Below are 11,618 nucleotides of genomic sequence, written 5' to 3' on the forward strand. Positions count from 1 at the left end.
AATAGACGATAAAATAAAGTACAATGAAAACAGAAATAACATAGATGGAAGGAGAAAACCACCTCAGTGACGGCTACTGCTCCCTCCGGAGAATTCTCTAGAGCGTTTGAGCTCCTCAATATCTCGCCCCTGTCTCAGCTGCTCCTCCCTCATGATTTTCTGATCCTCCTTCATGATCCTCTGATCCTCCCTTATTTGATGGAGGATGACAGAGTGATCTTGATGCTCTATCCTCAACTAATTTACAGATGAAGTCAACTCCCCTAGGGATGTGTTCAGTTGGTCCCAATAGTCACAGAGAGGGAAGTACATCCCCTGAGGCATCTCCGGGACCTCTAGTGGTGGTGGCTGAATAGGCTCGTGCTGTGGTGCGTGTGCAGGCTCCCTGACATTCTGCATCATCCTTCTTGTGATGGGTTTGTCTATCTCAATGAGGGTGTCTCCTACTATGTGAACTCCAGTTGAGTTGCATATGCGATAGATAAGGTAGGGAAGCGCTAGCTGTGCTTGGGTGGAGGCCTTTTCTGCTATCTTGTATATCTCTTGAGGTATTACCTCGTGCACCTCTGATGAGCGGATATTTTATACGATTTTTGGCATCTATTTCATATAGTTTTTAGTATGTTTTGTTTAGTTTTTATAGGTTTTAATGTTAAATTCACATTTTTTGGATTCTACTATGAGTTTTTGTATTTTTGGACAATTTCAAATATTTTCTGGCTAAAATTGAAGAGCTGGAGCAAAAGTCTGATTCAGAGACAAAGAAAGCACTGTAGATGATGTTTGGATCTGACCTACCTTCACTCGAAAGAACTTTTCTGGAGATATAGAAGTCCAAATGAAGCGCTCTCAACGGCTATGGAAAGCTGACTTTCAGAGCTTTCCAGCAATGTATAATAGTTTATACTTTGCTTCGGATTAGAAGGCCCAAAACTGGCGTCCAATGTCAGCTTCCTGTCCCCATCCAGGCGTCCAGCGCCCAAAGAGCAGAAACCAGCATCCAAGCGCTCAGAGAGGACCCCCTAGCCAGCGTTCAACACCCTAGAAGCCTCATAGCACATGGATCATATCAAAGCTCAGCCCAAACACTCACCAAGTGGGACCTAGAAGTGGATTTTAGTACTATTAGACTATTTTGCCCTTACTAGTCATCTGTTTAGTATTTAAAGTTATTTTTACATAGTCATTAGAACAACATCCATACTTTACACACCACATTCGAGTTTTACATTGTATTTCCTTTCAGTATGAGTTTCTAAACCTCCTACATTGAGGGGAGGAGCCCTGCTGAGTCCTATGAATTAATAAAAGTATTACTGTTTCTTCTTCGATCCGTGTTTGATTTATTTCTAAGATGTATATTCGATCTTCAACATGGTGAATAGGATGATCATTGACAATCAGCTCTATTTATCATACTAAGACGAACGTACCTGACAAACACCCACATCTACTTGCGTTCGTGTGAATACGTGAATAGAAAGCACGAGCCAACAGCTATGTTTATACATCTCTCAGACGGCTAATCCACGACTTCGTTGGGGACTTCTCGAGACACCAGTTCAGTCCGTGGTATAGGCTAGAATCCAAAGAAGCAACATTCTCTGATCCGGAAGATTTGACCTTGTTTGTGGCGTTTTAAGTAGGATCGCCAAGAGAATGATCTGCTAGAGCTTCACTCTGTCAGATTGGATGACCACGGCCAATGGCTTTCAATCTATAGCAGAGGAGATCAATGACCACGGCCCATGGCATTGATCACATACAGCCTACCATTGAAGAAATCACTCACAAGCAAAGAAGACAGTAATACCAGAGTTAATCCAAAAAGACAAAGCAACTCCAATCTTCAACTATATTCCTATTACTGATTCCAATAATCTCACAAATATTTATCTATCAATTTTCTGATCTGCCTGATTAAGACCTGCAAGATAACCATAGGTTGCTTCAAACCACAATTCTCGTGGGATCGACCATGACTCGTTCAGGTATTACTTGGATGACGCAGAGCACTTGCTGGTACAGTTGTACAAAAGTGTGGGGATTCGTGCACCAAATTTTTGGCACTGTTACCGGGGATTGTTGAGTTTGGACAAACTGACGGATTGTCTTGCTCCCTATATCAGGTAATTTATTTTATTTGAGTCTTTTAATTTTTGTTTTCTTTTTTCTTTTTTTTTTGAAAAATTTTAAAACCTTTTTCAAGAAATATTTGTCTTTTCTGTGTTTAATCTTTGTTCCTGATTTGAATCTTACTTGTTGTCTGTCTTTCAATTACAAAAAGTTTAAACTTCTTCAAAAAATCTTTTTCAAAAAGTTTATTTTCAAGCATCCTTAGCTTTCTATTTGAGTCTTTTTGTTTATGTTCTTGGTAAATTTTTGTTTCTTTGAGTTTTTGTTTTTGTTTTTATTGCAATTTTTTATTTTTTCGTATCTTCCTTTAAAATTTATTTTAAAAAAAAAATAGTTTTTCTTTGGTTAAGTCTAGTGTCAAATCTTTAAGTTTGGTGTCTTGTTGTTGTTTTTCTTTTAGTTTTCGAAAAAAATTTTTTGGTATTCTTTATGTGTTCTTGTGTTCTTTAAATTTCTTGAGTCTTGTTCTTTGTGTTCTTGTTAGTCTTTAAAGTATTCTTGAATTTTTTTGTGTTTGATCTTAAAATTTTTAAGTTTGGTGTCTCTTTGTATTTTTCTCCAAAATTTTCGAAAATTAGGGACATTAGATCTAAAAATTTTAAGTCTTGTATCTTTTACTTGTTTTTCTCTTTCATCATTAAATTAAAAAATAAAAAATATATTTTTCTATCTTATCTTTTACGTAATTTTTGAAATTAACAATAAAAATGTATATTTTAATTTTAAATTTTTATCATATCTTATCTTAGTCTTCAAGTTTTCAAAAAAAAAAAAACAAATCTTTTTAAAAATAAAAATAATATATTTTTCAAAAATCTTATCTTTTTCAAAATTCAAAAAATCTTATCTTATCTTTTTCAAATTTCAAACTTTAAAATTAAATTTTTTTCAAAATCAAATTTCAAAATCTTATCTTTTTCAAATCTTTTTTATTTCTTATCTTATTTTTTCTAACTTCCAATTTTAAAATTATATCTTTTTTCAAATCTTTTTAACTTCTTATCTTATATTTTCTTATCTCTTTTCTAATTTTTAAATTTTAATTTCAAATCTTTTCTTATCTTATCTCTTATTTTATTTTAAATTCAAATCTTTTCTTAATTAATATATTATCTTCTCTCTCCTCTTTTTCAAAACTTCCTAACTAACTCATCTCCTTAATTTTCGAAAATTCCCTCCTATTTCTCTCTTCTCTTTTTTGAAAATACAATAATCAAAATTCAAATCTTTTTATTTTAATTAAACTTAATCTTCGAAAAACAATTAATAAATAAAATAAAAATAAAAATATTTTAATTCTTATTTATTTTTCTATTTATACTTCTTTACTCCTGTCCCCTATTTTCAAAGTCTCCTTCTTCTACTTCTTTATTCTATCTTCTTCTCTTTTCACGTCTAACTAGAAGCTCTTTGGTCCAAGTAGCACAAAAAGCTTTCTTCTTTTCTCTCTTTCTTCTTTTCTTGTTTATGACCATAAACAGGGATAAAGAACCACTCTTCCTGAACCTGAAAAGACTCTAAGGAGGTGTTTACAATAAGCTAAAGCATAATACTCCGGAAGAAACCTCTTAGAAAACTTTGAACAAGAAAAAGGAGACATGCTCCGGAAGAAACCTCTTAGAAAACTTTGAACAAGAAAAAGGAGACATGGCCAAACCTGAGAGTGATGCCAGAAAGATGCTTGGTGACTTCACCATGCCTACCTCTGACTTTTATGGCAGAAGTATCTCTGTACCTGCCATTGGAGCTAACAATTTTGGGTTTAAACCTCAGTTAGTCTCTCTTCTGCAGCAGAACTGCAAGTTCCATGAATTTCCAATAGAAGATCTACATCAGGTTTTAGCTGAGTTCTTACATATCTGTGATACTATAAAGACTACTGAAGTCTACAAACTTATGCTCTTTCCCTTTGATGTAAACTGAATTTTAAAAGACACATAGCATTTTTCTTTATACATAGTATTTTCCTTTATATATTTGGATTAAAAGAAAATCAAGTAACTATAGAAGAAAAAAATGTCAGCTGGAGACATACAAGCACTATTTGAACAGCTAAAAGATGGTTAATTACAAATTAGTAGTTGGGGAATACATCCATGGAATATCCACTTGAATTGGATTATAGTTTAAAAAACCTGTAACTAACATAGAGGTGGAAAAGATGGAAAACGACGTCACAAGTAATTTTGATGGCGGAGAAGAATAATATTAGATAGTATATATACCCGTAAGTAATTTTCATGGTTGGGTTGAATACATATACCCGCATGTACACCTTACATGAGTTTGTTAACAAAGAGTAAGTTCATAAAAAAATTTAAATTTATGTCAAAAAGAATAATAAATCAGTTTTAATATGTGAACAATTACTAACCTACCTTATCATCATATATGAATTATAAATAATTTAAAAAATAACACTATTTTTCTTACAATATATCTTTATCATGCAACTCAAGTACAAGCCAAAACACTTTCCCCTAATAAAAATACTTACAAAATATACCGGTATAAAACAGTAAAACTTCATAGAAAATATCATCAAATATAAAGCTATATAAATTTGCCTTAATCAAATTCTTAATTTCGTTCTTTATCTTTAGACCATAAAGAAAATAATTTTGAGGAAAAAAAAAAACAAACGTTACCAGACTTAATTACTCTCAAAATTGACCATATGACAGTAGAAAGGTATCACACTTGCAGCCTATTCTAATATGAATAAGGAGGGGATACTAAAAAAAGACTAACAATGGTATGATTTGGACAGATATGTAAGTTAAATTTAAGTTTAATTGCTGCTAAGCATAGCATCATGATTATGGAATTGATACGAACTAGAGGACTCTTCATTCACATTGCCATCACTCGTTGTGATAGAATTGGAATTAAGTCTATCCACAGTGGTCTTATCCAAAGTGATCTTTTCAAAATCAGTTGCCGAGTTATTATAACTTGATCCACCCATAGATGTTGAACCAAAATCTGCCCGATTCAAGGGAGTGGGCAGCCACTTCATCCAATCCTTCCGCCTTCTCAACTTATCACCCTAGAATAAATTAGCATTGAAACTATTAAGTTAAAAGAGGAGAAGCTCAATTTAAACTTCAATACATTAAATTATGCAATATATAATGCAGTAGAAAGGTTACCTTCACTTCTATAATAGTAGATATTCTCAATGAATCTATAATCAACTCAACATTGCTTGTCAAACTTTTAACCTGGAAAAGTCGTACACATGGATTATACTATATATATTCACAAAGAAATGTTAGGTCAGTTAAAATTCAATAATCCAATAACTTACACGACGAAAGCTTGCAACCAATCTAATTGGAACAAAGCCCTGATCATCCATGTTAGAACGTAAAAACTCATCTTTCACTAAATTAGTATCACTGAGAAATAATAGCAAACTGTTAAAAGGCTTTATTTTCAAATTATATAATACAAAACATGTAAATTTACCTAAAATAATAATCAATTTGCTTGACTATTGCATTGACAAGAGAAGTTTCTGCAACAGGATAGAACATTGCAGAAGGAGGTCCATGGGTAAAGAATGGCATACCCCCAAATGGTTCAAATTGTAACGTTGGAAAATAACAATATTCTGAAAAGAAAAAACATTATTTGTTTTTGCTTTTCTGAGAATACACCTAATAGAATTAAAAAACCAACAAACTCAATAACCAACTAACCAGGAAAACCAGCATGGTTTACAAACGGTGGTATAGGCTGAGGACCTGCAAATGAAGGGGTATTAGGTGGAAGCGGGCCCATTGCTCGTGTTGGAAACATCCTTGGCGGGTGTAACTGAGGATCTCTGGTATGTGCATAATTTTGGCGATCCTGATCACTCCGGATGCCATAATTATGAAAAGAACCACCAGTACGTGGATGATGCCCAAAAGTTCCCCTGCGAGATGGACTCCTATGTTCAATCATTGGTGGCACGAAACTCCCAACCGGAGACCTTGCACCCCAGCTACTATTCCTGTAAGGATCTCTTGGAACAAGGGCTGCCACCCCTGCTACCCCATTAGGAAAGCTAGTTGGAGGCATCTGAATTACAGGAAAAGGGGGTGGTGGTGGGGGAGGAGGAGGAGCAGAGAAGCTCCTCATTGCTTGAACAGGGCCAGCACCATTGCCATTGCCATTGCCATTGCCATTGACATTGCCGCCTCCACACTTTATTAGTCTTTGTCTACCAGCCCCACCATAAACTGATGTTGGATTAAGTCTTGCATTGCCAACTCCTTGCTTTCGAGGAGAGTGTGAAGCAACCGGACCCTGCCAAAGTCATGTATCATATTCTGTAGATATAACATCATCTCACAAATTTGTGGTTTTGTAGCACAATCACAAATCAACCCAATAAAAAATAAATGAATAAATACAATCATAATCATAAGGGATAAACAATAAGCTTAAGTAGGGAAATCTAACCCGAGGAGTAGGTTGCGATCCATCAAAAGCAGTCTTGGAAGATGAGGCCTCAGGTGACAACTTAGTGGTAGGCTTGGTGGAATCTGACAAAGCGGGCCAAGAAACAGCGTCCATTACCTTCACAGCACAAGCATCTTCTACGCCGTTTGATTGCCTCCTCCACGCGGGTTTCTTAGGTCCACCCGCATTATTGCCCGCCTTATCAGCATTCAAGCTATCTACACTTGCTGCAGCCGCGGTGGCGCCATCGGAATTAGAACTTTCAAACGGCGGCGAGGGATCGGAGGATTGCAGCAGTTGGTCGGTTGCAGAGGAGGACGAGCAAGACGATGGCGACAGCAATTGGTGGACGGCGGCGGAGGGTGGCTCAACGTCGGTGCCGCGAACGACTTGAGCCCAAGGAGAAGGTAGGTTTTTTCGCGGGAAATTAAGGTTACTGGTGGGAACATTTGTGGTTGTGGCGGCAGCAACAATGGGAGAGTGGTGGTTAGAGGAAGAATCAGCCGCGGTGGTAACCATTGCTGATTGATCGGAATACAAAATCAAAATAAAATCGACAAAACAGTAATTTAAGGAAAAAGATAAAAGAGAAGGGGGCCAAAAATAAATGAAAGAAAGAGTGAGGGTTTAAGTTGGGAGAATGGGGTTTGAGAAGGACGATTTTAATGATTGGAAGAAATGGCCATTATGGTTGCCTCGCTCGCCCTTCAGTCCCAAACACAAAACCTGCGATCCCTCACTCTCCTCTCTTTCTCCTTCACTATTAACAATTTAACATAAACACCAAATAGTGTAGACTGTATACTGATTGTAGATCCTTTCTTTTGTATCTATGTATGACCAAAATCAGTTTTGGTTACTTCTTTTTTAGAAAAAAAAAAAAATTAATTATTATTAATCATGTTCATTAATTAATAAAAATATTTAAAAGTGCATATAACATTTTAATAAGTAAAATGAGATTCTTTTGTGTTAAACATTCAATAAATTAGAGAAAAACTAAAGTATATGATTTTTTTTATCAGAATATTACATTAGTTATATTTTTTATTAACGAGTGTCAACAAAATGTTTTGATTTTGATTTTTAACTTTTTAGTTCATCTATTTTAACATTAAGCTTACTCTCATGTATATAATTGTAAAAATATTACGGGAACACAAAAAAATTAATTAATATATATATATATATGTAATTTAATTTATTTTTAATATATCTGCGCCGCTCTCTGTCGGCCCCACCACGCTATTGCTAAAGCCATCGTAATTTGTGTCTTCCAGCTCAGTCCGCCACCACCAAGTCGCTGCTGAAAATCGTCGTGATATGCACCTTCTTAGATTTGTGTTGTCCTCAGCTCGCCTATATCACGTCACTGCTGAAATGGGCATACTCCGCTTTGTTCTGTCCCTATTCTTCATCTATTGGTGAAGCCTCTCTCTCTATTTTATTTTTGTTTTATTTTTTATACACTTTTTATTAATTTTTCTTCAATTCAGCTTCGCTTCTTCATTTCTGAAATGTGCAATCTCAAATTGTCTTTTAGTTTTGTTGAAATTGTTTTTAGTCTCGCCATGTTATTGTTTATCTACTTCCATCTCACTCCCTCTGTCTCTCTTTAATTTGTTGCTGTATTGTGTAGTGTTGACGGTGTTAAAAGTGGTGGTAGTTTAGTAATGATGGTGTGACTGCTGTTATAATGCAAAAAGTAGTTAAGGCAATGATGTTTAATTTTTGAAAGAAGGACGGTGGTTTTGTTCTTAACAAGTTGAAAGGTTGAAGATAACGAAAAAAATAAGAATAGTTTGAGTATTTTAATTAATTTTTTAGTAGAGTCGATAAAAATTTAATGTTCGGATGTTTTTGTTAAACGAAACTCATTTTTTATTATTATAATATTAATTTTATTGTTTTTTTTGTCGATTTTGATCATGTTAAAGTCTTTTATTGTTAAAAATAATTATTTATTCTATATTTTATATTGTAGTTAATTTTAGTAGTTAATTTTTATATATATTTAATATAACTGATATACCTGTTTTCACTATAAATGAACATGTCAATATTTGGGTCCGCATATTGTTAATCGTCATTAGAGCTTTATAATGAATGCATGAGATGGAATGTTGATAAGAATAATCATGTACGATGCAAAACAAAGTATTGGCCGTAGTTTTAGTAGTGTCCAAAACAGTTGATGTTAAAATACTGCTGATTTGTGGAGACACGGCCTCAACTAAAAAAGGCCCATTTGCTCCTAAAATGCAGGAAGGATTGGAGTTCCGGGATCTCAACAAAGTCAATGAAAAGAGGTTGGAATATCATGAATAAACCTCAAGAGCTATGGGTCTATGTCATGCTTGGGAAGTATGGGAGAGGTTGTTCATTATTAGAAGGAGTTCGTGCCTGCAGTGGAGACTCCTCCCTTTGTAAAAATATTGTTGATATTTGGCCAAACTTTTGATGAATACTGGCCATGTTATTAGAAACAATAATGTTAAGGGGACAAAAAATAATAGCCAATTTTTTTTTTATTTAGTAAATAAAAAAAATTCTGATTGTCTTTGGTTAATTCTTTTTTGTTATTAAATATTTTCGTATTGAAAATGGAGTCATATTAAATTCTAGAAAGATGATTGGCTAGAACTGGGTATGATACTTATTAATCTGGCATCTCCAATGCTTATGTTAGGGGATGAAAACTATAAGTTGAATGAGTACATTTGCAGCGACGGTACCTGGGATATTAATATGCTGGACACTTTACTTCCCAATCAAGTTCTAAATAGATTTAGCACCATTAACCGCCACACATCGGATGAAGAATAGGACAATCTTTCCTGAAGAGCGAAGGCCAAACCCTCAAGATGAATTTACCATAAAGCATACTTACCAAGCCCTTATTCATCATAAACCCCCTTCCATTCAAGTGTGGAAAAGAATTTGGAAGTGGAATGGAATCCAAAGAGTCAAAGTCTTTATGTGGCAATTAAACCATAATAGACTTTTGACAGCATCTCAAGTTGCTAAATGGAGTCAAGGTATAATAATTCTTATTGTAGTCGATGCAATTGATATGTTGAAATCCCCCTACATGCTATCGGGGACTGTCCAAAGGTCTCTATTATTTGGATGAGTCTCAAATTCTTTGGCTATTAATAATTCCTTCAAGCTTGATATTCAGAGTTGGATAGATTACAACCTATCCAGCGAAATTGGCAGAGATAAGGATCTAGCTTGGCTAGATGTTTTTATGATAACAACTTCGATGATCTGGAAACTCAGAAATGAGGAAGTTCACTCCCATAGTAACCCGCCCTTGAGAATCATTGATATTCGCATTAAATCAACAATTAAAGAGGTGATGGATGTCAGACAAATACGTGACAAGGAAAAGAACTGCACCACTGTTCCCATTGCTTGGACTGCTCCCTCGGCCAATTGGGTTAAACTCAATATGGATGGTGCCTCTCGTGGGAACCTGGGACCGGCCAGTTGCACTAGTGCTTTTCAAAATGAATTGGGTGGTTGGTTGTATGGTTTTGCCAGGAAAATTGGTGAGGCAAAGGCTATTGAAGCAAAGAACGAAGCTATTCTCTCTAGGCTGGAGCTTGCTTGGATTCAAAAGGGGCGGGATAACTCATCTTCAAACCCGCATCCCTCTCTCACTCGTAGCATTAGAAGAATCCGAACCATGCTCAAGAGGAACAGAAGGTGGAAATTCTCCATGTTTTCAAAGAAGCAAATCAAGTGGCTGATGGATTGGCCAATATGATCTTAGACACTAATCAAGAGTTCATTATGATTGATCACATTCTTGCTCAGCTCTCCTTAAAGCTCATTGCTGATTGTAGTGGGATATTGTTTTCCCGTTTAGTGTAGTTTTTCTTTTCGACTTTCGGGCCTCCATTGTACGTAAAACAATATTGCAGATTAAACTATTCTCTAATAACTAATATCCAAAAAAAATTATTATCTAATAACTAATTTGAATGGTCTATTGATCAATTTATTAGTCTATTTAAATAAGTATTAGAAATTTAAATTTTACTTTGTGCAATTTATTGGTTAACAAACTTTTAAATGGAACTTCGATTTGCGACGAATTAGTCTTTAGCCTCTCAAATTAAAGATACCGTAAAAAATAAAAAACTTATTATCTAATAATTTATATAAATTCAACTAGATATTTTTTAAAAATTGTACAATATTCAGTTTTTTATTACAATAATTAAGAAAAAATAAAATAAACACATCTAAAAATTATGAAAAGATTTAGTGTCTTTTTAAAATTAAATACACATCCAAAATACAAACTAAATAAAACTAAAATTTAAAATTTTTAAATTTTTGTTTCAGATTTAATATATTTAATTATTAATATATTACAATTTAAATACACATCCAAAAATCAAATTAATTAAAATTAAAAATTTCGATTTTAAAATTTTAAAATAAATCTTAAACAATCTAATTATTAATTAATACCTACAAAACTTTGAAGAAAGCAGAGCAGTCACATTCATTGCACATCATAAACCCAGAGGCTCACGCTGTCCGTGGTTCGTCATCCGCCACCGTTCATCCGCACCACCTTTCTCCTCGGCACTCATCCTCGACGCCGCCTTCCTCCTCGTCGGCGCTCATCCACAACACCGCCTTCCTCTTCCTCGGCGCTCATCTTTGTTGCCGCCTTCCTCCTCCTCCTCATCGTTCGTCCGCATCAGCGTCGCCGTTCGTCCGCGCCGAAAACATACCTAAAGTTTGGATGGGTCTCTTTTCATAGAGTTTTTCTTTGTGCATTCTCTGACACCATTTCTTTTCTTATTATTCTGTATAATATTCTTTTTTTTAATTAAAAATTAATTAAAATGATTTGAAGAGATTCTCATATATATTGTAATATTAAATTATTTTTGTACGTGCAATTTCTGTATTCTGAAAGTATTTACGTTTTTCACTGAGTTTTGGATGTGTTTACGTGAGTTTTAGTTGTCTGCAAAAAAATATTATGTGAATTTTACTGCTTCTTA

General features: G+C 34.5%; 1 protein-coding gene and 1 long non-coding RNA gene across 3 annotated transcripts; one reads left to right on the plus strand and one right to left on the minus strand.

The window, feature by feature from the left end:
* Positions 1–4,672: 4,672 nt before the first annotated feature.
* LOC112705661 (la-related protein 1C) lies at positions 4,673–7,426 on the minus strand. 2 transcript variants are annotated; one of them, XR_003155525.3, is made up of 6 exons: positions 6,589–7,426; positions 5,841–6,432; positions 5,608–5,752; positions 5,447–5,485; positions 5,289–5,360; positions 4,673–5,185 (listed from the first exon to the last, which is right to left on the minus strand). XR_003155525.3 is itself a non-coding variant. In XM_025756556.3 (6 exons), exons 1-6 carry the CDS (start codon positions 7,105–7,107, stop codon positions 4,928–4,930), a joined length of 1,677 nt encoding a protein of 558 aa, XP_025612341.1. In that variant the 5' UTR covers positions 7,108–7,426; the 3' UTR covers positions 4,673–4,927. The 2 variants fall into 2 exon arrangements, 1 of the variants encoding a protein (XP_025612341.1); XM_025756556.3 differs by having other exon boundaries at positions 5,447–5,537.
* Positions 7,427–7,871: 445 nt separating this feature from the next.
* Positions 7,872–9,157, plus strand: LOC140174568 (uncharacterized). The gene is made up of 2 exons (XR_011864302.1): positions 7,872–8,012; positions 8,854–9,157. It is a non-coding gene; the product is annotated as an uncharacterized lncRNA (long non-coding RNA).
* Positions 9,158–11,618: the final 2,461 nt, after the last annotated feature.

Source organism: Arachis hypogaea, chromosome 8 (genome assembly GCF_003086295.3).
Source record: "Arachis hypogaea cultivar Tifrunner chromosome 8, arahy.Tifrunner.gnm2.J5K5, whole genome shotgun sequence".
NCBI lineage: Eukaryota > Viridiplantae > Streptophyta > Magnoliopsida > Fabales > Fabaceae > Arachis > Arachis hypogaea.